The following is a 27661-nucleotide window of genomic DNA, read 5'->3' as shown; positions in this document are numbered from 1 at the left end:
AGAACCAATGGCTTTGCAGTGGGTGTCCCCGAAGCTGGGCTGAAAGTCCTGGCCTCGGTCACCCTTGTCCTGCAGAATGACAGCTCGCTGCTCCAGGGCGTGGTTCCGTGTGAGGGAGGCAGGGCTGCCTTTAACTTCTAGGCTGCTGCTGGGCTCCGTAGTCACTGGTTGAAGCCAGGACCTCTGCCTTCCATCCAGGGAGTCCAGCTCTGAGTGATGGGGTGCTGGGGTTCCTGCACAAGTGCACTGGTCCAGCACCAGTCCAGGCTTCTCCTCCTGGACTCACCTCTGGGTGTCCGCGCTGCTGGCCAGAGAGGAGGAAACCTAATTTGCTGCAGGTCAAATGGGCCCCCCCAGTCCCTTTCCCGGTGAGGCGGAAAGGGGAAGTTGGACTCAGAGGACCGGCTTCCCTTGGTGCCCAGGCAGGTGCCTCCCGCCCGCTGTGTGTGGCTGGCCTCAGCAGCCTGGCTCCACACGTGGCTGCTGTTTGCATATTTCCTGTCGCCCTGTGTCTGAGAGCTTGTCTCCTGTCACCGTTGCTAGGGCTGTTGCCAAGGCATCTGTCATTGGGCAGTGTCAGAAGAAGCCCGGCGGGTGATCTCATGCCCTCTTCCGTGTGGACGCGGCTGTGGGCTGGGAAGGGCCTCCATGGGGACGCAGGCAGGGCTTGCGGACAGGCGGATCTGCACAAGAAGGAAGAATTTTGAGGCTGAGGGAGTCCGGGCACCTCCTGCTCCTCCTTTCCTGCAGAGGCTAATGTGAAATCGAAGCCCCTGTGAGGGGCACAGTCTTTGCCCGAGGGTCCAGATAGGGGCCCGGGAGCCCCACACTCACATGTGGTCTGGGGGCAACACCTTGTAGGCTCCCCAGACACTGTGGTGGGCTCTGAACCAGAGAGCAGGCGTGTGGGGCCCCAGATCACACACTAGTCAAAACTCAGGGCGACCATCCCGGTCACACACTGATTGAGTGTGCCGGGACCATCTCTAATCCTCAGGACCGGCTGTGGATGAGGCTCTTACCCCGTGTTACTGAGGAGATCTGAGTTCGGAGAGGTCCAGCGAGTCACCCAGGATCCAAGGCAGGGCTGGGAGCCAATCCAGGTCTCTTGGCTGCATAGTTGAGTTTCCACCAGAGACCACGGCTTTGCTTGTTCCCCTGGGACAGTTTTCTATGACGCCTTCTAGAAACATCCAAGAGAGGCCTAAGTTGGGGCACTGCTCCCACTGAAGGCAGATGCTTCGCCTCTGGTTTTCCGGCTGGGGTGTCATGTGACTTGCCTGGTGATGTGTGATGGGTCAGGATAGATTAGAAATAGTTCATTATAGCACAACTGTGTTCAGCTCAGGGGACCAGAGATGTTAGGGGGCTCTCTGTGGCCTTTGGAGAAGAGCTGAACTTCCTTCAGGGAGTCTTCCAAGATGGCAGTTGCTAGGCAGCCTGCAGAGTGGGTTCCAGAGTCCTGTTCGGTTTTCCTTTCCAGGTGTGGTAAGAAGCACATAACATTAAGTTTACTGTGGTCACCGTTCTTGAGTGGACAGCTCAGTGTGTTAAATATGTTCCCACTGATGTGCCACCAGCCTCCAGAACGCTGTCTTGCAGCACTGAAACTCTACCCTTTAAACACTGATTCCCCATTTCTGTCTCCCCTCAGCCTTGGTGACCAGCCTCTGCTTTCTGCCTCTATGCCCCTCTCAAGTGGCCCCTACCTTTTTGTTACCAGTTTATTTCACTTAGTATAATGTCTCCAGGTTTCATCCATCTTGTAGAATGTGTCAGCATGTCTTTCTTTTTCAAGGCTATATAATATTCCCTTTCATGCACTCCACACATTTTATTTATCCCTTGACAGACCCTTGGACTGGGTCTTTGACCTTTGGGCTCTCATAAATAATGGTGCAGTGAACGTGCTGGACAAACCTTTCCCAGCCCTGCTTTCAATTTTGTTTAGAGGTACTTGCTGGAGACTGGCTGGACTATGTGGTAATTGTATTTTTCACTTTTTGAAGATCTACCATGTGGTTTTCCGTGAGGCTACACCATTCTACATCCCCACTGACAGCGCCCAGGGCTCCGGTTTCTCCACAGCCTCGCCCACGTTTGCCATTTGCTGTAACACGTTTGCCTCATTTGCAGTGAGGCGGGACCTCTCTGAGGTGTTGATTTGCATTTCCTGACTGGTGAGTGACGAGGAGCATCTTTATGCGCTGCCGACCACAGGAGTCATTTTTCGAAGACTTGTTAGCCTTGAACTCCAAACTACTGAGCTTGCTTCATACCCTGGTACTTTGGGGTCATCACCGAATAGATTTCTTGCTCTGAAGGTATTTGTCGATAGAGGCAGGTGGTGCCTGAGGCGTGGCCGACAACTGTGGTAAGGCAGGGTGAGGTCGCACTCACCAGAGAGGCAGACTGTAGATCCGGAGGACTTGCAGGGGGAGGAGGACACACGTCTGAGATGAACCCCAGGGTTCATCTAAGGGTCCCCATCACCAGGGCCGGCCCAGGGAGACATGGTGTCCTGTTTTAGGGAAGGGGCGAGCTGTGGGGCCCATGTGGCCCCTGCTCTGGGGCTCGTGGCCAGCCCGAGGCTGTGCAGAGCTGCCTGCTCAGTAGGGCCGGGCGCTCAGGCTGGCTGGGTGACCCCGGGGAGAGCAGTTGGGGCGCATTTGATTCTGCAGTGAGCACACCAGGATGGCTTTTCTCTGTGCCAGAGACAAGGGCCCAGGGCCCCCAGGCCTGCTTCTCAATATGCAGCCCCGTGTGGTGTCATGCGATTCCAGGACGCAGTCCCCGTGCAAGCCAAACTTGGCAAACCAAACACCCCAAATACCCAGCAGTCAGTCCCTTGGCTGGGGGAATCCACACTCCATTCCTCCCTGTCCTAAGTCAGCCACCGCCCCGCGCCAGCCCTCCCCGGACCCTGGGTCAAGCTGGGGTTCTGTGGGCGGGGCCGTCAGCAACCTGGAGCTCTGGGCCAGCTTTGCCTGCACCATCTCCTCTTAGTCTCGAAGGAACCGAGTGAGGGTAGACTGGCTTCCTGCATTTCAGGGTGCACAGCTCAGATTGGGGGTGATGAGCCGGGGTCCTTTGCATGATGTCTGCATCCCCCCATTTTATTCCTTGCACGTGTCACTCACTGTGGTTCATATCCACAAACTACCATGCAGACTTGTCCCCAGCCCCTGAGCCCCTCCACCGAGGCCCCCTCAAGGAGCAGCCTGCCCTGCTTTCAGCTTGCGTGTTGCCTCAGTATTCCTGCTGTGGTCTGTTGCCGCACTGGAGCCTAAGTTCCCTGCGGTGGCTTGGCCTCACTGCTGAGAGCTGCCTTTGACCTGGATCTCTTTCCTGGCAGCTCCGACACCAGCATGGGAGGGGCACCGAGCCCCGAACAGCGGGGAGAGGCTGGGCCGGAAGCCGGCCTCATGCAGGGATGAAGGCGTGCACGCTGCGGGAGTCACTGCGTGAGGGAGGGGTGAGGAGGACCGGGCCAGGCCGCGTGGCCGGCTGCTGGGCCACCTCTGGGGACAGATGCTCTCCTGCGCCGACCCCAGGGTCACGCGCCGTTTGCATTTGGATTTGTCACGGAAGCTGTGAACAAACCGGGATGTTTTCCTTCTGATGAACCGCCGTCGCCGACCTCAGCGCAGCTTCCTGAGCCAAACGCTGGATGTGGAGGAACCGGGCAGCAGGGGGAACGAGAGGAGCCCCGGCAAGCTGTTTGCTCCCGCCCCGTGCCGGGCACCTGTTACCCCAGTGCTGCAGGCCCGGCCCACCCTGTGCCCATCCTTAGGGAGCCCCCTTCCCAGCGGGGGACACGCGATGGCTGGCACGCAGGCGGCCGCCCCGGTCAAGATGCAGAGTCCCCCGCGGGCCAAGTTTCTGCCCCGCGTCTCTGGTTTCATGTTCTCCCTTGTTTTCGTGGCTTAAGCGGGGCTGTCCTCGCGTTTTCCTCCTTCCGGACAGCGTGGCCTCGTGGCTGTGCTGGGCTGCACATGCCCCCTGAAGTCCACCTCCACCTGGACACTCAGAATGCGCCCTGATGTGGAGGGTCAGTGTCTCTATGAAGTCATGGGTTAAGACGGGGTCCTCCCAGATTTGGGGGGGGGGCAACACCCAGTGACTGTGTGAGACTCAGACATGTCCAGGTGGGGAGGTGGGGATTGGGGTGACGCGCCAGCACTCTGATTACAGCCACCGGAGCTGGAGAAGCACGGAAAGCGTCTCCCCCAAGCTGTCAGGGTCAAGCCCCGCCGACTCCTTCACGCGGGACTTCCAGCCCTGAACCCACCGTGAGCAGGAGACGGGGCTGCGGGGCTGCTCTGTGCATGGCACTGTGGCGGTCTTTGCGATGGCTGTGGGTGGCTGTGGCCCCCCACCTGGCCCTTGCACACTGGACAGGGCCCAAGAGACTGCAGGCCAGGCCGCATTGCCTCCCTTTACATGCTGGTTCCGCTGCGACCTGAGGCTGGTGACTTGGCCTCTCTGTGCCTCAGTCTCTTTCTTCTCTGTTAAGTGGGGTGCGGAGGCACTCCCCCAGGGCTGTGTGAGGTTAGTGGGCACAGTGTCTACACAGAACCTGGCACGGAGGCCCTGGGTGCGCTGTCCTCACCAGAGCCCCACACCTGTCTCTGAACCACACCCCAGAGGGGCCAGGCTGCCCATCTGTCTCTCTGTCTGTCTGGACTTTGCAGTCAACAGACTCTGCAGGGAAAGGTGGACATGGCCTTGTCCGGCCTGTGCATCCCACCCCTAGGATGGAGAGGAGGGGCTGCCTGAGCAGGCAGCTCCATCCTCTGGACCCCACTTAATGACAGTTGACTTCATGTTATGCAGATTTTATTTTACTGAGAGAAAATCTTGCATTAAAAAAATGAGTGGAGTAGAAAACCCCAAGTTTTGGGGATCTGTGGGGGGTGGCAGGAAGGGCACCCCCCTCATGCTCCTCGGGCTCCGTGCAGGGAAGATGGCGCCCGTCCCGGGCGCTGGGCGGTCACAGCACAGGCGTGGCTGTGTTCTTTGGCCATGATCTCAGGACGAGCTTCATGGTCCATTTGCAAATAAATAAATCAGAGAACTCGGTGCTGTTGGCTGCGGCGAGGGCAGGCGTGGGCTTTCTGCATGGACTTGATAGAGAAGAGTGTTGGGGGGTTTCCAAACCCCCCTCAGAACTCGTGGATCTGGTCTTTGGGCCTCCTGGGCTCGAGCAGGGCCCTGCAGCCACTGTCGGGGTTTCTGCTGCATCTGCCGTTTGTCGGGTCCCAGCCAGCACCGTGCAAAGCGTGGAGAGGAGCTTGGGTCTGCAGACAGCACGTGCCTGAGACGCAGAACATTCTGTGGCGTCCCCATTTCTGTTGAGACTGGAGGCTGGGCAGGGCTGGCCTGCACTGCAGAGTCCCCCCACCTGAGGAGTCCCCAAAGAAGACAGATTAGGTCATTCTCTGGTCTGGAACCAGCCGCCTCTCTGAGTTGCTTCTCTCTGCACTCCCGGGGGTCTGCTCCCCTAGCCGGGTCATTCCTGCTCAGGGGAGCAGGACCCTCTCGTCCAGGGCGTGGCCTCCCCTTGGCCCCTCTTCCTTAGCTTTTCCTAGAGCAGTGCTTCCCAAATCCTGGCACCACATCACCAGAGAAACTGGTGCTATTTGTGCAGTGCGTGTGGAGAGATGGGGCAGGGCAGGGCTGGGGGGGTTCTCTGCAGGGAGCTGCCCTCCCAGCACCCCCATTGGCCCACCAACCCCCGTGCTCCTGAACCCTGTGGTTTAGCACTTCTACCTTGGCTTCATTATCCAGGCACCGCTGCTGAAATCATTGGTCAGTGGTGATTACACTTGACCCTGCAGCCATGTGGGTGAGGAGCCTTGACCCCCGTGTCGTCAAGAATCCGATGATGGCTTTTGACTCCCCCCAAACTTAATTGTTAATTGTCTGCTATTGACCAGAAACTTGATGATAACATAAGCAGTTGGAGAAGGGGCATTTCGCATGTTCTATGTATTCTGGCCTGTATGCTTACAATAAATTAAACAAGAGAAAGGAAGTGTTACTACGGAGAAAGAGAAAACGCATTTGCGGTACTGGACCATAAGTTTATGTCGCCCGGTTACCAGAAAATGTGGGTCGAGCTGAACCTGGCAGCTCAGAGCCACGTGTTCCAGAGCCCTTTGCGATTCAGACTCTGCTCAGGTGGGGCTCAACATTCTGACCTTCTAGCCCTAAGGTCAGTGCCCCTGGGTCCCTGGCCCCCACCCCAGGCTTTCCAGAACCCAGCCCCTGTCATCTCGCTAACATACAAAAAGGCAGCTCCCTTTGTAGATTCCCAGGGGCAGAGGCCAGATAGATTTATCTCAATTTCCTTTTGAAGGGGGACAGCATATTCTGGAGTGGGTCTCTTACAAACTCTGGATTCATCTTTGCATGCCTCCATGAGGCTGGCATCAGCTCCCTATCTATTTTATAGATGAAGAAATTGGGGCGATTACCCAGAGGCAGGCTCAAGAATCAAGTCCAGTGCTGACTCCAAAGCCATTATTTTTTTTCTGCATCTCACTGTTTTCTGAAGTCTGTGGAAGGAAGGCTTGAGGAAGCTTGCCAGATGGCCTCTCTGTTGACATGAGCTCCCTGCCTTGAAGAGCTTGACTTCTTATTCTCTATGATGAAGGATGCATGGTGGCTGGGGTGACAGACATGATATTCCCAAGCACCACTCCCTTCAGCCCCTTCCCCTCAGCTTTGCTCTCCAATGACCCCAGGGAAGCACTTAGCAGTGGGGTGTGCTGGCCACAGGAATAGAAGAACTTGCTTCTCCAACTGGGTTGAGATCTCCCTGCAGGCTGATGGCTTCCTCACACAAGTTTTAGTTTGGTGTGAGAGCGTTTGCTAACCACTGGGGGGCTCGACCGGTGAGGGACATGTTCACGGTCGTCATCGAGAAAGTAGAGCCTGGAACAGGTCAGGATGCAGAGCCTGGAAGCTGACAGGTCTGCTAAGATAAGACATCATTTTATCTTTCTGGGTGAGTCTCTCTTAGATAAGGACTGTGGAAATAAAGAGATGAGGGAAGTTACTAGAAATATCAGGTCCTACCAGTCTTGAAATTAAGAGAGAATAAAAGGGTGTGTGTGTGTGTGTGTGTGTGTGTGTGTCAGAGAGAGAGAGAGAGAGAGAGAGAGAGAGAGAGAGAGGTCAAAAGCTTCCTGGATAGATGTGTAGCAGAGGGTACTTACATTGTGTCTTTATAGATCTTGTGCCCTTGCAGACATCACTAATCGACCACAGTTCTTTTTCCTGCCCAGCCACAGACTCTCTCTAAACACCGCAATCTGTGGGAACTCTTGCCAACCCACTATGTTGCACAAGGTTGAAATCTACTCACCATCTCTCCCCTAGTGTTTGAAGCCAGCTGAAGTAGTTGGGAGAGCTCAGATTGAGCTGTCCTGTCCATATTTGCTCCTGGGAGCCCAGAGGGTTGCATGGATGGGGGCAGGAACTGCAGGGCAGGGGAGGGGATAGGCACCAAAGGTGGAGCTGCAGAGCAGGATTCATCCCTAATTAGACTATAATTGAAGTCATGTGAATAGAGAGACTCCTTCCAAGAGAGCGAGTATTTGGGGATAAGAGCAGATGGTTTATTGCTGGAGGACGGGAAAGTGCTTACCACGCTGAAGCAAGAAGAGAAAAGTTAACAAGAGAAAGACCACACTTCCTCCACTGTGAGAGGAGGACCCCTCTCTCCAGGGCTCTGCATGGAATTCTTTGGAAACGTCTGGAATTCCAGGGCTGCTTTCCTTACAGATCACCAGGGCTACTATGATGAATGCCTTCCTCTTAGGCTTCAGTAACCCGGCAATTCCCCCAGAGCTGTGCCTGTGAGGGAGCCTCCCTCCCTGGGCCTCTGCTCCGCATCCTCTCGCGCCCCAGCCCAGCCCTTCCTCCTCTGTCCCGTGGATTCTCTCTTTTTCTCCATGGCTCCGTCGCAGTCCGCTTGCTGTGCAGAGCGCGTGCGGACACCACAAACGTGACCCGTCCCTGTGGTGCTTACCTTGACTCATCACATCCCCCCCGCCCCAAGCTCCAGGCCCTTTTATGCCCACCAGGTCAAGCACGCCTCTCCTCCCAGTGACCTGGAATTACCCTCCACCACTGCAAATGCCCTGAGCCTCCAGTAGCTTTTCCGCATCAGGTCTGAGGCCAGGGCAGTGCGGAAATGTACCCTTTTAATAGGGGAAAATATTACCCTCATAAGTCTTCATGCACTTGGGCTTAATGCTCACTTACCGATTCGCCTTTATAACTTCCATATTGAGTGAATTAAGTCCTCCATGCGGGTAGCTATTAAAGAGGTGATAAGTGCTGTATAATTCAGTAAAGGGAGGCTGGTCATTTCACATTTTCTTAGGGAAATCGGCCACCTGGAGGGCAGCACTCTGGGGACCCCTGGGGCCGGCTGGGCTGGGGCCCGGAGTTCCCATTCTTGGATTACTTTTGAGCCGGCTCCCCAGGCTGTACGAGGCCCTGCCAGCTTAGACTGGCCCCGCCAAGGACCCCAGGAGAAAGGGTCAAAGGCAGAGTGTCCCGGCCTCTGGCTCCTTTTGCTCTTCATCGAACCCGACTCCCTTCCCGTTCAGGGCTGAGAGGTCTCCAGGGACTGGAGATTGTGTGATCAAGGCGGTTTGACTCTCATCCGCGGATAAGAAAGGCTGCCTCCCACAGCCAGGCCTCTGATCCCCACCCAGCCCTGCAGCTCAGCCTGCTTCCTATCTCCCGTCTTTCCTAAGGGTTGGAGGCGCTGGCCCTGTTTGGATTCGGGAACTGTGGCCTTTCCTGCGAGGCCCAGGGTGGTGAGGAAGGACGGTTCCCTGTAATTGGCTCATCGGTGTTTCCTGCTGATACCGGACCTGGGCTGGGTGCAGTAGTGACGAAGGCGACAGCTTGCCTGCCCGCATGGAGCGTCCCTCTGTGAGGACTCGGGGACCGAGTGGCCATCCGCCATCATGTGGAACTCAGCACCAGGCACGGTCGATCCAGATTACAAAGGATGACTAAAGCCAGGAGGGCTTCTCTGAGGAGGTGACATGGAGAGGGAACCCAAGGGCTTTTAACAGTAAACTCAAATGCAAAACCCTTGCGAGGAGGGTGGGAGGGGCTGAGCGTGGTGTTTGGAGACCAGACAGGGACCAGTGAGACTACAGCCAAGCGAGCTGAGGACGGACATGTGGCCAGAGCGGAGTCGCTGTTGCAATCCCAGTGCAGGGGAAAGCACGGAGGCCTTCTCTGGGGGGAGGGGGGGACACCCTGGCTCTGTCACAGGTGCTTGCGGCTTCCCGGTGGAGGGCAGGTTTTAGTCGGGCCACGTGGAAGCACTGCCTGGTTTTGGACCCAGGAGTCTTTGTGGGGTGCTGGCCTTGGGCCAAGTTATGTGTGTGGAGGTGGGGAGTAAGAGGGGAGCCGTGGAGGTGGACTTGGATGGTGGAGATGCTGTGGGGTGGACCCCTGCTTTGGGCCGTCCAGAGGACCCGGCGGTGGGGGGGAACCGTGCAAGGCACATATGGGAATCCTCTGGCACGAGGTGGGGCCTCTAAGTGCCTCTTCGGCCCCAACCTGAGTGGCTCCCCAAGGCTGCCTGAGTCTGGGGTGACATCCCCATCTGATGCTCTGGAGGCGGATGGGACAGGCCATCCCTGGGCAGGGATGTGGAAACACTGGCCACAACCATGCCACCAAACCACAGCACTACACACAGTCATCAAGGTCCGCGAAGGGCACCGGGGAGCCGCGAGGGGCAGCTGGAGGGCAGGGGGCTGCTCGCAGAGGAGTCAGGATGGCTTCCCTGAGCAGGTGACCTTCGGGGGGACCTGTGGGGTCAGAGAAGCCAGGACGAGTGTTTTAATGGAAGTTCTGGCTGCACGTCAGCCTGGTGTGTCTCAGGCACGGAGGCCAGGCAGAAGTGGTGGGGGCCCAGAGAATTGGGGGGCGGTGCTGGGAGGACCCAGGGAAGCAGTTGGAAGATTTGGGGCCAGAGGATGGGATCGCTGTGGTGCGGAGACTGTTAAAGAAGAGTGAAAGCAGGGAGGCCAGTTAGGAGGTGGTGACTGTTGTGCCACAGTGAGCTGTGTGGGCTCACTGTGATGGCAGCCTGCACCCACCCAGGGGTGAGGGTGAAGACGGAGAGGAAAAAATCAGATTGGTGAGGTGTGGGTGATCTGGTCCAGCACAGCCTAGGCTCCCTGTGCACTGGCTGAGTCCCGGATGAAGTGGCACCTTTGATTGGCGGGGAGCAGAGGTGGGGTGCCCTTGACGCTCTCTCTGGGGAGACGCAGCAGCTCTGCACCTGAAGAGCACAGGTGTGCACACAAACCCGGCCCGCTCCTGGCGCAGCTCGGCAGCGCTCGGGAGGCCCACGCAGAGGCTGTTGTCGCCCATCTGTTCGCCGCCTGATCTGAATGTTCCTTTCTGCCATCCCCGGGGGTCCCAGAGGCAGGCTGGCTCACCGTGGTCCTTGGCGTGCAGCAGCTGGAGGGCGTGCCAGAGAGCTGGGTGCTGGGTGCCGGGGGGCGGGGATGTCCAAACAGGTTCCCCTGGCATTCGGGTCCAGCTCCCCAGAAATCTAGTCCCCCCACCTTGACAGCCATCACAGGGGAGCATGGGCGGCGGGGCAGGTGTGATCCACAGTGACTCCCCCTTAGCCCCCCGGTGCCCCAGCTCACGGAGCTGTTAGTCCAGATGGTTTGCTTATAACACTCAACATATCAGATAATTGAAAGCTAATGCTCCCGTCTGGGTCACCAGACATAATATGCCTGGATAACAAATCAATTTCCTCATTGCCCTACAAGGCTTCCAAGCAAAGGCATGGCACGTGCTTGTGTGCACGTGTGTGTGCATGTGTGTGTGCATGCGTGGGGCCTCTGTCTTAGCACAGGATGCAGGTGAGGAGATGATGGAGTCTAAGGTGGGGGAACATTCAGGAAAGAAGGACCCTCCATACTACCTTTGCCCTGAGGCATGTCCAGGGGTGGGCCTGATGCCAGTGGCCTCCGGAAGGAGCCTCAAAACTGAAAAAGAAAACAAGGCCTCTGATCCCCTACACGTGTGTGCGCTTTTCATATTTTCTTAGGTCCCTGTTCAGGTTCCGTCCGTGACTGCGCTCCCACTGTAGTCACCACCAGCCTCATGACACTGGGACTGGGCAGTGACACCAAATTGAGGATGGAGCCAGCTCCTGGATCTCCTCTGAGGAAGCGGGATGAGGGGCTGGAGTAACTGGCCAGGGGCATCCAGGCCTGATACCTGGGCTGGCCATCAAGTTCAGGGGGCTGCATAGTGGATGGGGGCAGGAAGGGCGTGGGACGGTGCCCCAGGCGAGATCCTCAGCCCCACAGCAAAGGGAGAGCCAGACCACATGGAGCAGGAGCGTGGTCTGGATCTCAGAGTCACATCCAGGGAGGCTGTTAGGAGGGGTGTGTCAACTTGGGGGCTGCAGCGGGGTGCTTGTGTCACTGCCGCCTCAGCAGACCAGTGGAGTTGGTTGGCATGATCCAGGCCCATCAAGAAGATGCAAGTCCTGTCCTGTCTAATCTGCTGCAAATGTCAAGGAGGCGTGGGGTGACTCTTAGGGGGAGAAAGAAACATCCAGTGAGGAGGTTGAACCTGCAGTGGTTTTGCACTTAAATTTAGTTGTCTGGAAACTTTGGTTATGAAGAACAGCTCATTAATAGCGGTGAGAAGTCACACTGAAAATAACAGCCATCTGACAGCAGGGAGGGGCGAGGAAAGGTAAGAAAGGGGCCACACTGGCCCAGAGTGCCTGAAGGGGGTGCGCAGCAATGCCTCCCCACCCCCACCCCGTCCCCTGTCTTCTTGAGACCCCAGGTGGAGGGACATCCTGGGGTGAGGGTGCCTTGCCTCTTCATGGGCTTCCCCAAGAACCTAGTCCCTGGTGTTAGATGGGGAAGGGCATCTCCATGTTCTGGAATGTTCCATGGATAGGACTTAAATATTGGAGGCATAAACAACTCTTAAATATATCCACATGACATGTTTTTAATTAAAATATGGGCCACACAGGCTGCACCATCCCGGCTTTGCATGCTTGGGATTGCCAATTCATTTCCATGTTGGCCCAAGCCAAGCAGAAGGAGGAAGAGCGTTCGGGCACAAAAGCACAATTGATTTATTCTAGCACGGCAGAGTTTTGTGTTCTCAATGGATGTGTTAATCCTCAACGGTGCCTTCCCTCACCCCCAAAGGGAGAGGCCGCTCTCGGTGGCTTGGGTGTCTCTGGCCAGGACTTGGTGCTGCGCATCCAAGGTGTTGTCACTTCTCAACGCTTTGCCCACACTCTGGCCCTCACGTCCCTGGCAGCTTGTTCTCTGACTGCACGAATGGCGGGACCTCGCGGAGGTGTGGGGGGGTCAAGCCCCATTCGTTCCCCTCTCTGGAAACACACTGCTCTTGGGCAGTGTGATTGGTGGCCAAGCGGGGCCGTGGGTGCAGGGGAGGGACTGGGCGCTGACCTGACTCTGGGGGTGGCTTTGTTCATCTGATGCAACGAAGAGTGAGGCCTTAGAGACGCGAGAGGGAGGGCCCTTGGCTGGGGACTCCAGCCGGGACTGCGTGAGGAGGCTCATTCCTGCTTGTGTGGTCGGTGGAGCCACGGACCAGGGGACCACGGAGGCCCTCATCTCCCGCAGCTGCGCCCTTGAACAGAGGGGCCCGGGGCCTGGCCGTGGGTGGTCTCCTCTCAGCTGGACCCAGCCGCCTGGACCGACGTTCGGGTTAGGGTCCGCGACGGAGCCCTAGCTTTCAGATCTGTTGTTCGAAGCTGGGAACTCTGTAACGGTGACCTTCGGGGGGCCCCCGAGCGGTACAACAAGGCTCCTGAGTGGTATTGGGGCAGTTCTTGGTCGCTGGGGACCGGGGGCGGCCTGTGCATTAGTGTAACCTTTAGGGGTATCCCTGGTCTCCACCTGTAGGTGCCAGGGCAACGTCCTTTCCCCCAGTTGCAAACGCCCAGAGTTCTCCAGGCATGGCAGTGTCCTCCGGGAGCCAGGTTGCCTCCTGCTGAGACTCACTGTCCTAAGGACCCCGGACCGGAAGTCACTCTTAAGGAGAAACGGGAGCTGGAGGCCCCCGACTTTGCCTCCCTCCGCCTCTGTCCCCGCCCCCACCTGATGCAAGAAGCTGCAGCCTCTGGACATGGCCTCCGTGCAGAGGGCCACTGTCCGCTGACCCGGTGCTGGCGTGGCTCTGAGTCCTCCCTCCCCCGAGGCAGGTCTGGTCCATGAGATGGCTCTGCAGGACCCTGGTCCTGGACAGGGTGACTCAGAACTGCCCTGCATGGGGTCAGGCACCCAGCTTCCCTTCAACAATGACTATTACTGATTTTTTTTTCAATTGACAAAATAAGCGCTGCATGAAGACCACTGGGCAGCCAGAAAAGCACAGAAGGGGGAGCCACGTGTCATCCCCTTGGCCCGGGACCTGCCATTTACCACCAACCAAGGCAAACCGACTGCCCGCGTCTTTACCTGCGTCATTCCCAGCACTCTGAGGGCCGCCTTCCCCCCTTGGCGCCGGCCCCGTGGCACGAAGCAGCTGGCAGCGCTGACCCTGCCCTGGGCTGGCCCCAAGCGTGGTCATGGGTAAGCCGGGCAGGTGCCCTGGCTTTGCGCCCCCTCGCCTGCTCCCCGGGGACCTGCCCCAGCTGCCGCCAAGCGCCCCGGCACCTGCATGCCCCCGCTTTGCCTGGAGGTCCTGAATGATGGGCTCGCCACCCCCTCCCTCTGCCACATGGAGTCTTTATCAATGATGGCTGAGAAATGACAACTTCCAGCAGCACCATTTTTAGCTTGAAAACTGAGAAAAACAACCTGCTCAGCCTCTGTAAGGCACAGGATGAAAATAACCCTCACGGCTGGCGCTTCCTGGGACGGACTGCAAACCCCGAGCTGCCCTCCGTCCTCGGAGGCACCTGCACCGCGGGGTCTGCCATGCCCACCGGCCGGGGCGGGGCGACCCTGGGGCACAGCAGGCCGGACCCGGCTGCTCACGTGTGGTATCGTCCAGGGCTGGCATCCTGGCGCACGGCTGGTCGGCGCCCGTAAACCCCCAGAAAGTCAGTTGCGGGGACTTCTCAGGCCCTGGGGTCCCTGACGGCACCCCGTATTTTGGCAGCTGCTGAGATGATAGTAAATTAACGCGCACGAACACGAAGACTTGAATCTCATAGCACTTTCGTCTCACGAAGTAGGATTCTACTTTCTATATTTTAAAAACTGTAGAAAATGATTCTTAGCTCCCAGGCTGCGTGGAGGCAGGGGGAAGCTGGATCTGGCCCGTGCTGTGGCTGTTGACAGTGCCTGGAACCCCAACCCAAGCTCCCTGCTGCTCTGTGCTTGTGACAACGCCACCCCCACCTAGGAGTCCCCCAAGGGGCCAGGTACCCTGACCAGAAAGTTCAGTCCTGGCCCTGCTGACCTCCGCCTCCCCTGCGTGCATCTGGACGGAGTCCGTCTGGGACATCAGGGCTTCAGGGTGGGAAGGGCAAAGTTTAAGAACACAGCAGTGATTGACAGCTCAACCATAATGCAGACATATTTGTGGAATTCTAATTTGGACGAAGAGGAATGATTTCATTTCTTTAAACACTTGGCTGACAGCTGCTGCTGGGAGCAGACCCCTGCCTGACGTGGGCCAGCGGGTGAACGGTGGTCTCTGGGAATCCACCGCCCCATGAATACTCTCCCGGGGTGGGGTGGGGCACGGGCACATGTCCCCTGCCCCTTCTGGCCTCTTCCTTTCCACCTGAAATGCAGCCAAGGTCCCTGCCCTGAGACAGACCCAGCCACCCGCCAGGGCTACGGGGTTGGAGGGAGAGGACTTTGGAGCTGGAATCCAGGACCGATCTGGCGTTTGGCTCATGTCCCCAGCAGATGCCGGCGTGTCTGGCTGCAGAGGCCCCGAGAGGATGTGATGCAGAAGGGGCTCTTGGCACACTTGTCACCATGGGCTCTGAAATGCTTCCAGGGGTCTGGCCACCCCGCCCCATGGCCTTCCTGGCTGTGGCCCCCCCACGGTACAGACAGCAGAGTCCTGTGTAGGGGTGCCAGGGAGGAGGTGTCTGGGGAAAGGGGCTGCCAGCTTTGTTTTGGGTAAGCTGCCACCTCTTTGGCTCCCTTGGGTGGGTGGGTGGTGGGGTGACGGGAGCTGGAGTGAGACGCCAAGGGTGGGGGCAATGGCAGAAGTCCCTGTCCTGACCCCTGACTCCCCGGAGCTCCTGGGGTGCACAATGCCCCACATGGCTAGAGCTGGAAGAGGATCTGGTGACCCAGCCTGGGCGGGGGGGGGGTGTTTGTCCCTGGCATTTAGTTAACATAAAAAAATGAACAGGGCCTCTCCTGGTGGCGCAGTGGTTGAGTGATGGGCTGCTAAGCTGCCTATAGCCTCTGTAGCGCTGGTTCGATCCCCGGCCACTGGCGAGGGCCCCACATGGTGTGACTCTCCTGCCGTGTCCGCTGCTCCCCTCAGCAGTGTACTTCATCAGTCTGCCTGTTCTGTTCCCTGCTCTGGCTCTGGTGAATTCTCTCACCCTCCCACGCTTCTGACTGTACCCAGTGCTTGTATAAATAAATAAATAAACAAACAAACAAACAAATAAATAAATAAATAAATAAGAAAAAATGAACAGAAATCAAAATACATGTGCGCCAAGCCCTCCCTTGCGAACAGAACTTTGAGTTCCTTTGCTCTGGGCTGGATTTATCCTCTGGTTTATGTTGTTGATAAAGGGTTCTGGTTAGCGATGATTTATATCTTTGATTACTGTTTCCAAGAAGATGAATTAATTGCTACTTAATACATGCAGGGTGCTTGCTCCATGCAGGCTTCCCTAAGCGTGAGTCGCTTGGGAGAAGCTTCTACAAGGAGATCCTGGTGATGGGGGGTGCTGCTGGCTGTGCACCCTTCTCCTTCCCAGAGAAGCCACCATTCTTGTTCAAGACCACTGGTCAATCAGAGCCGCAGGGCGAGCTGGGCCGGGCGCCTGGCCCTGCGGTCACTCCTCTCCATGGCATGTACTCCTTCAGCCGCCTCTTCCTGTGTGGAGTCGGTTCTGTCAGCTCAGGCCTTGGTTTCTGAGCTCCAGGGGGGTTGGGCTGTGGCCGCCGAGGCAGGGAGCGGTGGCGGGGCCCTGGGACCCCTGGACGGATGGATGTGCCGTCCTCCTGGGCTTTTCCCCTTGAGGACCGTGCCCACTGGCTGGCACCCAGCCCCTTTTGCAACCATAGTATTGTGCATCTTTATGGGCAGGGACTAAGCAAACAAGCTGGCTTTAGGAGATTCTAAAAGGGGAAGGGGAAAGGGAGAGAAAGCAGGTGGGGGCCACGCAGGGAGCCGGGTCTCTGGGGAGTGATCTTTCTGGAGGGGGGCGTTGATGCCGCCTGTGGGTCAGGCGTATTGGGGTGCACTGTGCCCCTGTGTGGCTGGGGGCACCACGCGGAGGACCCTGAGGCCTGGAGAAATTGGGTGGCTTAGTGGGGGGCTGGGCTGGCTTGTGGCCTGGTGGGCCGGGGCCCAGGCCACTCTGACTGACCAACCTCCTTCCTCTGCAGACACATCGAGAACTGGCGCGGCCTGCACACGCTCAATGCCGTGGACATGGAGCTCTACACCGGTCTCCAGAAGCTGTGAGTGCCTGGGTGGGTGGGCTGGGGCGGCCGAGGCCCGGGGGGCTGGTGCTGGCTGCCCCAGGCAGGTGTGGAAGAGTCGGCACGCTGCTGAGGCAGTCGGTCCTTCTCTGGCCTCACCTGCATTCTGAGAGGCAAGGGGTGGCGGGAAGTCTCTCCCTGTAGTTAGGGTATCAAGGGGGTACCTGGGCCCAGGTCATCCTGGCTGTTGTTCTGTCCCCGGCCACCCCCTCCTCTGACTCCACTGCTTGGCTGTAGGCCTTTGGGGGGTTAGAGGGGGATTTGGGGACTGTAGTTGCCCGAGCAGATCCTGGAGCAGGACGCACGGCTCACCCACTGGCCAGGGGTCAGCCTCAGCAGCGCCCACTCCTACCCCACACTCTGGTTCCGAGGGTGTGCTGCACCCACAGGGCCCCCCCTGGGCCCCTGTGATGGTTGGTGAGGAGGGGGCTTTCTGTTCAGCGGACGCTGTGGCAGGTCCAGCCTTGGCTGTCTCCCTGGAGCCCCCCAGGGCCGAGGTCCCGCCCTGTCCACCCTGCGGACGGACCCTCCCTTTCTCTTCCCCAGGACCATCAAGAACTCAGGACTTCGGAGCATCCAGCCCAGAGCCTTTGCCAAGAACCCTCACCTGCGCTATATGTGAGTGGGGCTGGGGTCGGGGCCGGGGTGGGAGGGGGCAGCCGGCAGGCCTGGCAGCGGTGCCGGAGGCCAGTGAGCAGGGTGGCCTTTGGGGCTCTGCGCCCCGGGACCAGTCCCTAAACTTCCCCTGCCTCACATTTGGCTTCTAAAATGAGGATTTGGGGTTTGATGGTGTCTGAGGGGCCTGTCAGAGGATAAAGCCTGAGCGCCGGGCCCAGAGGGAAAGTCCGGGCCTCCCAGGCCCTTCTCTCCCCCTTTAATGGTGACATTTGTGGTTTTGTGGGAATGCGAGTGACCAGAAGTGCCACTCAAGGGCTGTGGGCGCTGAGCGGCTGGACCATCCTCGGACCCACGGCCGTGGTGTGGGGTGGGGGCCTCGGCAGAGGTTCTGCTGGGGAGCCGCAGAGACGGGAAAGCGGGGCCTTTGTGCGCAGGGCCTCGCGGCTGTGTTGGGACAGGCTGGGCCCCGGCTCGGGCGGGACTCCTCCTCTGTGCCTGCCCTGGTGATGGCAGAGTCCCTCCCCGGGGATGGCTCCGGGACCCATGGGGGCAGAGTCGCCCAGCGTGGCGCATCCTCCCCCAGCCTCTCTCTGGGCTGAAGGCGCTGGGGCGCATGGGAGGAGCGCCATGTCCTGGGAAAGCTGGGCGGAGACCACTAGGGTGAGCGGTGTGGGTGCCCACCCCTCCCGTCCCCCAGGCATGCCCACGAGCACCTTCCCTAAGAGTGGGGATGCCCCAGGAGCCAGGTGATGGGAGTCTTTTGTATTTGGGGAGACAAGAGAGAAGGGAGGTGCTGATGAGTCTTTCTTTTGGTCCCTTTCTTTTGGTCCCTTTTTGGTACCCTGGAGGGTGCTCTTCACATTTGATAAGGGGGGGCCCCCTATGATGCAGCAGAGCAGTGGGAGGGGCGGTAGGGAAGAGAGGAACCTGGGGAATTCTGCAGGGGGCTGTACCCCATAGACATTCTTTTTCATCAGTTGCAGCCACCCCTGCTGGGTGCTGAACGCTCCTTCCTCCATCTGGGGAAAGCCCCTTGGGCGGCCGTTGCCAGGTCCTTGTCCCGGCTGTGGGGGGTGAGACCTCCTAGTCAACTGTCTGGTTGAGCCGGTGCCCTCGCCCTGTTGCCTCGGTGGGCGGGTTCCTCTGATGTGTGCTCTTTGCAGCTGGAGGCCAAGGCAGGGCCAGAGGGAGCCCCAGCCAGATGTTCCAGGTGTTTATTTTATTGGTAGTTTGCGTTTCCATGTTAGATGCCCGGGAGGAGAAGCTTTTGACCTCTGAGCGGTTTCCCTTTTCCTGCTGACTCACGCAGGGTCAGGAAGCTAAGTGCCTGGGGTGGCGGTGGGCAGGGGGCCAGTGGAGGCGGCCCCCTGGGGAGGGGCAGCCAGTAAGCAGTTCCATGTGGCCGTGGGGGCCCGTGCTGCTTTCTCAAGAACAGCTGGAAACAGCTCAGGTTTTGCATGCAGCCAACTGAAAGCAAGACCCGTCCCCCCACAAGCCAAACAGACCTGGCCCGTGGGTGGAGGGTGCCCACGGCCATGGTCACACCTGGGGAGGGCCCAGCTGCAAAAACCCCTGTCCCTGGGGAGGACGGTGGCCAGGGGCCTGGAGCTACAGGGCCTGTTTCCCCAAAGCTCTTGGGGACATCTGGAGGTCTTTGGGACCCATTACTTATCTAAGGGCCTCTGTAGGAGTTGGCAGAGGTGCCTCTGGGGTTACTCTGGAGGGGGGGCTCTAACCAGGGTGCTCCTGGGACATGTTTTTGCTTTGCCCTTGAGATCTCAGAAGGGGCTGTGACCCACTGTCTCTTGAGGGGTGATCTGGGTGGTGGCAGGGACAGGCTGGGGGTCTTTGAAGAATCCCGTCTCTGGGCGCAGGAGGCTCGGATGACGCCAAGGCTGCCCTTGAGCCGGGCCCTGACTTCTCCTGGCTGCTTGCCCGGCTCTCGCTGTCGGCTGCAGGAGGATGGACTCGCCGTCCGTCTGGGGCCTGCTGAGTCTGGGGGCACGGTGGGATCTCAGCTGGAGTGAGCAGTTTCAGGGCCTGGCCGAGGGGCTCCAGACACAGAGGAGGCGCCTGGGGGCAGGGGTCGCAGAGACAAGAGTCAAGAAGTCAGGACTGTTGCACTGGCCTCATCAACGGGCTTATTTAATAACTATGTCCACTTCTGAGGGCGCACCCCACACCCGACAGAGTGAATTTCCCGGCAGCTTCGGGACATTTTCTCCCGGCAAATGGGCCAGGTTTCTCTGCTCTCTCACATCTTCTATTTCTGTCCTCCAAATGCATTTACAAGTCTTCAGGCCCCAGCTGAGCAATCACAAGATGATCACTTACTCCAGCACTAATCGCCGAGTCTGGCTGGGCGGCTTCTGCTTTCTTTTTTTTTTTAGAGTGGTGGCTGAGAAGTCTTCTCTGTACAGAATAAGAAGCAGGAAGTGAAATCACTGTCCCGTGTACTGATGTCAAGTTTTCCAAATGGTTCTGATTGGCTCGGCTGCCCCCACCCCTGGGTGGCCTCCGTCATTGGAAGGTCAAGCTCCTGGCCACGAAGAAGACTGGGGATTAGGACAGTGGTGTCCTGCTCCGAGGTTCATGAGTGACTGACCGTCTCCCCTGGACGGTCTCTGTGTGTTATCAAAGTTCATAAAGGAAGCTTTGATTTGTATACATCAAGGGACTAGAATATTCTTGATCTTTATTTCCCACCCCGATCTTAAGAAAGAGTCCAGTGGTCTACACTGACCATTGGAATAGCTATTTGCTGATCTGTAAAAAGGGTTAGCTAATAGCATCCTCTTTGGGGTGGGGTGTGGGAAAGATTCATAGGGGGTGCCCCTGCCCAGTACACAGAGCTCAGGTAGGCAGTTGCAGAAAGAGTAATTGTTGCTGTTATGGGGGGTGGTCACAGTAGCCCCAGAGGTAGTATTAGGTGGCCTTGGTGGCGATTCTGATCAAGACTTCGCTCAGGAAAAGCTGCTTCCTGTCCTCCCACGCTGTCCTCTCTGAGATGCCTGCCCCCTTGCATGCTGACAGTCAGCCTGGAGGGCGCCTCTCTCCTTCCCACTTAGTCCCCCCATCTGATGGCCCCCCTCAATGCTGGGAGTCCCAGAGAGGCCCAGCAGCTGCACTTAACGGGCTCACACTTTCTTTATGTCCACCTGCCCTGAGACACTTTGGCCATTGCCGTGGAACTTGGATTGTTTGTGGGGTCTCCTTCCACCTCTACAGCTGGCTCATCTCTTCTTGGGGTTCAGACCTGACCGATCACAGAGGGATGGCGATGTCTCTCTCGGAACCACACCATGGGATGCTGCCTTCCTCCCCTCCAGAGCACTGTGTGGCTCCCAAGTGCTTCCTCCTGCATCTTCCACAGTATTCTCGTTGCCACCGTGGGGGCGAGTGGGAAGCAGTCTTGTTATGTGCCGCCCGGGAGCCAGGCCCAGACAGGGTCTGATTTCTAAGTCCAGAAGTAGGTTAGCTCCAAAGTCCTCTGATTCTCTTTCTAAGAATGTTTGCACTGGAGACCTCAGGCCAGAAGGGACATTGTTGTTCACTGGAGCAATAAAAAAAAAATCGACTGAGATGTTTAGAAAATTGCATTAAAAATGCTGGTTTTAGAAGAAAAGGGGGAAAGGCTGCTGTGATCGCGGACTTACTGCACGCCCTGGACTGTGCCTGGTGCTTTCGCAAATGCAGGCTCATGTTCACAGCTGCTGGAGTTAGACCCCACTCTTCCCAGTCATTGCTGGGAGTCTGAGGCTCAGAAGTCACAACCAAGGGCCCCAAGGTCGCCCAGAGGTCAGAGTTTGCTCTCTGGCCCCATGACTCTGCAGTCCACGTTCATTGGCCACCCGGGGCATGCTTGTCTCTCTCTAGTTTCCGCAGCAAGAATTCCTTCTGGGGGGCAGTGGGTGGTCTTCAAAGTTTTATTAGAGAGCTGCTCCCTGCCCTGGGGGATTTAGCACCATTGTCCTCAAACAGCTCTGTCGAGAAAACTCTGCTTAACAGCTGCTTCTCCTATTCAGGTCAAAGCATGTAACAACAGTTGCATCATAACCTGAATCTCTTTCTTATAAAAGATTTCTTAGCATTAGCCTCTGGCCCACTTATCGCCGAGAATACGTAACGTGAGATTCCAGCAACCCAGAGAATAGATCAGTTCCCTCTGAGTCATTGGGGGGATCTCACTTGGATTAAGGTGCTTTTCCCCCAAAGCTCTGGATGCTACCTGTGAGCTGCTCTTGGGGCCTGAGCATCAGCTGAGAGCTGACCCTGAGCTGACATGCGGGGCGTGACACTGGGCCAGGAAGAGCATCCCGGCTGGGGCACGGTCGTGCCAACTGTGCTGAGCCTGCAGGGAGAGGGAGCTGTGACACTGTGTGGGCAGGAGGAGAGGAGGCCAGGGTCGTGGACCTTTTAGGGGATGGTTGGGAAGGCCGTACGTTTCTCCTGAGATTACCGGGGTGCAAAAATGGTGAGACTGACTTGTTCTGTGTTGAGCTCCATGTTCTTTCTCCTTGAAATGCCCCAGGGCTGTCATAAAACAGTAGCTAGACAGTCCCTCAGTGTGCTTTGCCCTTGATGTTCCCGGGGTCTCCCTCATCCAGGGCCCCTCCAGTGAATGTGCACAGCAGGACAACAGTGCGGTCTCATTGACAGGGAGGGAAACAGTGGCCACTGCACAGGCAAAGGCGCGCTGTGATCACGCTGGCTCAGGACTTGGGGAAGCAGCGTAGAACCCGGCATCACAACAGAGACCCTGGGGGGAATGTCCCGGCAAGCGGCTCCTGCCTTTGCACCACTCTCCCGGCCCTCCCGCTCGCAGCCGCCATCCCACCGGGGCTGGAGTGAGGCGGCCGACCAAATGCCCCCAGCGCTTTGGGTATTTTGATGAGTAGTTAGGAACACGTGTTCTTGAGCCGCGCCGGCGAGCCTACATCCCGGCTCTATCGTGTTTATCTGTATGTCTTGGACAAGCGACTGCATATCTGTGCCTTAATCGCGTGCGGAAAAATGGGGATGATGTGGTTGTTAGCAAGATTAAATGGGCTGATGCCTGAGAAGCGCCGAGAAGAACGACCTGTGATCAGAGCAATCTTATCAGCTGCGGCTGCTGCTGCTGTTCGCCTTCAGGTAACAGCCAGGCAGGCAGGTCCGGTGCCCGCTGAGCAAACATGGGGCATGTTAGACCCTTGCCTGCCTCCCCCAGGTGCTGCAGGTCTGTGAGACGGACAAGTCAGACACAGGTACCCTCAGCGTCACGTGAGGGGTGCCTGTCCCCAAGCTTTGTCTGCTCGTCTAAAAGCCTCTTTGTGGTTCTGATACCACAACTGTGGCTCCTGATCTATTTTATTTTATTAAGAATGTGATTAAGACAGTGGGACCCCCACAAAGGCCCCTCTGTCTCTCTCACATTTGCGGGGATCTCAGACGCCCCTGGAGCTGGGCTCCAGCCCTGGCCACGGCATCCTGGCGTGTGGTCTGTCTGGGTGGAGCCATTAAAAATCTGCCATCCTAGACATGACTGAGGAGATGTGTGTCCCGGCCTGTCCACCCCAGGACTCCGACCTCACTGTGAGGAGGACAGTTGGGTTGCTCTGGGCACCGGCTTCTCTGGGTGGGGGGGTGGTGAACAGAATGTCCTGGACCTCATGGCGGGGCAGCTCAGCAAGTCCACCAAAAGCCACTGAACTGTGCATGTTCAGTGGGAGGGAGGGGTTGTAGGGGCTGTGACGGTTGCCATTGGTAAATGGGGTGGGTGCATGTGTGCACATGTGGGCTGGGGTGCCCGTGTCCCCCTTCTGACCCTCCCCGGCCAGGTGCCTCAGGGTGGGGCCTGCACCAGCAGTGTGAGAGCGAGACTTGCAGCCCCTGCTCCTGGGGTGCGGCCCTGCCCCTATGGGGTCTGCGTGCTCTCCGGGCCCTCGGGAACCGCTGAAGTGTTTCTTCTAGCCCCAGCGGCTTTGCCTCCTGCGAGCACAGCCTCTCAGGTGCTCTGGCCGCTGTGCTTTCCTGGGGATCAGACCCGGTGCCCATGTTCCCCGGCTGATTTTCTTTTCTCCCCTCCCCCCACCCCCCGCTTCATTAGTTCCCATTTGTCCACATCTCTTTTGTCCATTTTTCCTGGGAAGGACAGATTTAGAAAATGCGATTAGTCTCGTGGCTATTTTGGAGTCATCATTAATTTTTGTCCCGCTTGGTGTCTCGGCAGCCGCAGCCGCTGTCTCTCCCCTGATGGATTTGCCAGAATCTCTCGTATTCCCGAGTTAACCCTTTGTCTCTGGACTTGCCCTGGTCCCGAGGGAACCCTGTCCCTCCTGGGCGGCCTTTGAGGTGGGGCAGCCACGGGCAACGTTCTGGGGTGGCGGCCAGGTCGGGTCTGTGATGCACCTTTGGAAGGTCTCTCTCCCTGTGACCGTGAGCGCCTCGGGGCCATCGGAGCCCAGTGCTGCGTTGCCAGCCGTGTCTACAGCTTTGAGCTCTTGGCCCAGAACGTGAATGCCAGAACCCCTCTAGAACCCGGGAGATCAGCGGTACCTTGCAGGCTATTTTGTGAAGCACGGTCTTCATGCCTGCACACGTGGGCTTCCAGGCCTCTCGGAAGCGCCAGGTCCAGTCCTCCTGAGAGGCACTTGGGAGCAAGCCCCAGGCGGCACTCGGGGCTCTTGGGTATCCTGGCCCCATTGGTGGGGGCCCCCAGGAGCTCATGGGCTGAGGGTCCCAGAGCTCCGTGTGGAGGGAGGGACTGCGAGATGCCTTCTTTCCGGGTCCCACTGGGTCGGGCCCAAGCCCAAAGGCACCTAGCCTGGGGGGCGCAGTCACAGCACCAAGGAGAGTCAGCGTCTGCCTTGGGGACACTGAACAGCTCCCTGTGTTCACAGAGTTGGCTCCGCAGCCTGTCACTGCTGCCCAGACCCTGCGCCCCAGCAGCGCCTGCTCGGCAGGGGAAGGAGGGAGACACCCCACCCTCGTCCCAGTGTCTCCCTCCAAGAACGAGAGGGCAATCGATCCTCTTGTCCTTCTTCCCCTGGTGAGCCCAGCTGTGCCCGGCCGTGGGCTCTAGGCCCGTCCCGGCCGTGGCGGGGCTGTCTCCCAGGGGCCAGCCGTCCATCCGCAATCAGGATGCGGATTTTGTAAAGGGGTGTTTGCAAAGAGCAACCGTGTGCTCCTTATTTATTGTGTGGAAAAGAAAACAAATTAAGGCCTTGTAATTATACAGTCAGGCATGTTCTTAAATAAAGCTTAAGCGGTCGGACGCCATTTAGAATATTAATAATTGCATCCCCAGCTTGGATCCACAGCAGCTTTCTCTCTCTCTCTCTCATCTTTCCTGCTCCCGCCACCCCCTGTGACCCCCTCTGTCCCCCTGGCCGGCATAGGTCTCCCGTCGGGCCCTGGCAACTGGTAGAAAGTACAGTCAGGGCCGTGCGTTCTCACCACCAGCCACGTCTGTGACATTTCCTGGCCTTGGGGCTACACCCGCATTTTCTTGTCCTGCCCCTCATTTTGGTCAAATGTAGAGAAGGAGCAGATTGGTGGGTTGAGGGTGCAAGTGTGGGGCCCTTCGGCACTGGGCCGCTGCCCCGACTGCTGGCCAGCCCAAGACATGGCCCGCTGGCCCCTTTGAGCTGCCCCTTCCCTCCCTCCTGGGCTTGCCCGGGGACTTGCACGAGTGGATGCAGCACCCCGACGGCCAGTTCTTTGCAGATACCGGGTCTTTTCTCTCTTGTGGGTCCAGCGCCTCTCTGGATTTCATGGAGTTTCTTATTTCTGTGTTCCTGGACTCACACTTCCGTGGGTGTGCCTGGAACACTCCAAGAACCTAGTAGGTCTCCCCAAGAACCTGTGTGGGGGATGTGTCTTTGTGGGAGTCCAATGGGGAGCAGCGGGGGCTTCTCACATGGTGTGCCTGTTATGGGAGGCCCCCCACAAGCGAGGGTTTCCCCAAGTGTGCGCTCTGCTCACCCACGGGTCACGGGTGCTTTATCGGTGCGCCTCAGGAGAGCATCTCATTTAGTACATGGGGTGTGGTGAAGTCGAAGACAAAGACAGATACCGGGGTTCACTGTTCGTCTGTTCTTACGCAGATGAGTGGACAGAGAGCTGTGGTGGGCGTGCTGACCGGGCAGTGCGTTACAGACTAGTGGACACTGTAAATGAGGCCAGGAAGCCGGGGGCAAGGAGAGAGGCCCAGAGGGTGGTGGTGGGAGAAGATGAACATGTCACTTTGGCAAGGGAGCTGCGCGATAACAATGAAATTTCACTGCCCATCTATGCTTGGTAAAAAAAATTAAGGGGAAGTAGCAATTACTGTCACCCCCATTTTATTGCCAGAGAAATGGAGTGGCCCACAGCCTCGTGGCAGGATGTTCTTAGTGGCTGGGACTTGCTCAGACCCAGGGTCTTTGTCTCTTCCGCCCCCGCCTGTTGCCTGGTCCCTGCGACACCTGCCATCTGGCCTGGTGGCCGCTTGCTTGTCTCGACGCTGCACAGATACCTGCACCCTCAACCCCCATATTTTTCTTTCTTTGAGTTCTTTTGCTGTGACATGAGAGGCAGGTACCAGCAGTGGTTTTCCTGGTGACCTTCCTGTCCTGGGGTCATTGCCAGAAGCTGACCTGAAAGTAGCTTGAAAACACCACGCGTCGTTAGGTTCAGGATCATTGCTAGGGGCCAGTGGGTGATGCCAGGGTGGGCCTGTGTGTCAGGTAACAGGTGTCCCTGTGGAACTGTCTCCCTGTGGCCTTGTGACTTGGGGCCCCGGGGGGGGGGGTGAGGAGGAGTGGAGATGTGCAGGCAGGACTTGATCCAGGTGGAGCTGGGGGGGGTGTTCAGTCTAGTCAGGAAGAGAAAAGTAGTTTTTTTAGCCCAGAGATACCAATTTGCTAACATCTGCTGGGTGGTGCTGACTGTAGCAAGAGAGATGGCTGAGTGCCAGGGATGCTGGGGAAGGACCTGGGTCTTAAGTTTGTCCTTGAAGGAAGACACGCAGAATTGGATGGGAAAGAAGACTCATGGAGCATGTGTGCGTGTGTGTGTGTGCATGCGCGTGTGTGTGCTTGTGTGTGTGCATGAGTGTGTGCATGGGGCGAACAGGGAATGAAGACAAGAGAAAAAAGGAGAGAAGAAGTATGTGTGTGTTAATCTCTCTGCCAGGTGCTTCTCCAGCAGCCACCCTCTTCAAGGAAGTGATAGTCATCCTGTTTCACCAATGAGGACTCTGGGGCTCAGAGAGGTTGTGTAACTTGCCAAGGTCACACAGCTAAAGATAAGGGACTTCATAGCCACTTGTGTCTGCTCCAGAACTCATGTTCTTCCTGGCGTATCATGATACAAAGCTCAGATCACCTCTCTGGATGGGGCCATGGTCCCAACTTTCCCCAGAGGAATATTTAAAAATGAGTTCTTCTTGGCAGGGAAGACGAGCTCTCCCTACCACCTTTTGCTTACCCCGCTCAGCCTCCGCTCCCATCCCCTGGGGATTCAGCACCGTGGTCAGAGCCCGGGGCCTCTTGGGCACAGTGAGCAGTGAGCTGCTCCCCAGAGAGGGCCCCAGCCTGGGTTTTTCCTTGTCTTCTCTCTGCCCTCACTGCAGGGGCTGGTGGCTGTCTGGGTCCCTAAGAAAGTCACAGGTGCATTCAGAAAAAGCATAGCACGCATGGTGCCCAGGCGGCTGCTCACGGCCAGCCTGCGCTGTGGGACCCAGATATAAGGGAAGGAAAGTCAGAAAGATCCTCTCCTCCCACCCCTCTACCCCAGTCTGTGCCAGAGGGGATGAAGGTTGGGGTTTATGTCTTTGGTTGCCTTGAACTGGGACGTCATCTAGGATGCTGGGACTCCAGAGGGACTGGGCTGCAGCAGGGTTCTTTCTTCCAGGACAGAGCTCCCGGGTCTGTGGTCCAGGGCTACTGTCCTCATCCCTGTGCCTGCTGAATGGGGCCCAGCAAGTGGGCTTGTCACACTCTTTGTCATGGGGCTTGTCAGAGGGGGCCACGCTGTGGGAGAAGCACAGCAGAGCCAACAGGTCCCGGGGTATCCTCGGTGGTGACGCACCTTCTTCATTCTTGGACAGCAAGCATGAAATAGTCTCTGACAGGAGGTCAAGATAACTTCTGACTCATGCATGTGTATACACAGACACAGACACACACACACACAGAGGTACATGCTTAAGCAGTGTGTCAAGGAACTGGATTCTGGGCTTGGACACCACGGTCCAGACCTAATTTCAGCATCGCCGGCTTTGTGACCTTGTGAGAACAAGGCATAACATTTATTTGGACCCCAAGAGGTCCTGGGCACCATCCAGTGGACTCATCTTCAAAGCCTGAAACCCCGAA

At 57.7% G+C, this 27661-nt stretch overlaps 1 protein-coding gene across 6 annotated transcripts in view; it reads left to right on the top strand.

The window, feature by feature from the left end:
* NTRK3 (neurotrophic receptor tyrosine kinase 3) overlaps positions 1-27661 on the top strand; it is a gene marked incomplete at both ends in the record, with an annotated part of 248767 nt that overhangs the window by 25919 nt on the left and 195187 nt on the right. For all 6 annotated transcript variants that reach the window (XM_084254006.1, XM_084254004.1, XM_084254005.1 and 3 more), the window contains 2 exons: positions 16608-16682; positions 17250-17321. In XM_084254006.1, coding sequence (XP_084110132.1) covers positions 16608-16682; positions 17250-17321 — 147 coding nt within the window. The remainder of the gene's footprint in view (positions 1-16607; positions 16683-17249; positions 17322-27661) is intronic.

This window comes from Talpa europaea (genome assembly GCF_964194135.1).
Source record: "Talpa europaea genome assembly, chromosome: 14".
In the NCBI taxonomy this organism is placed as follows: Eukaryota; Metazoa; Chordata; class Mammalia; order Eulipotyphla; family Talpidae; genus Talpa; species Talpa europaea.
Note: the sequence above shows the minus strand (reverse complement) of the source record. Positions and strands in the feature narration are given on the sequence as shown.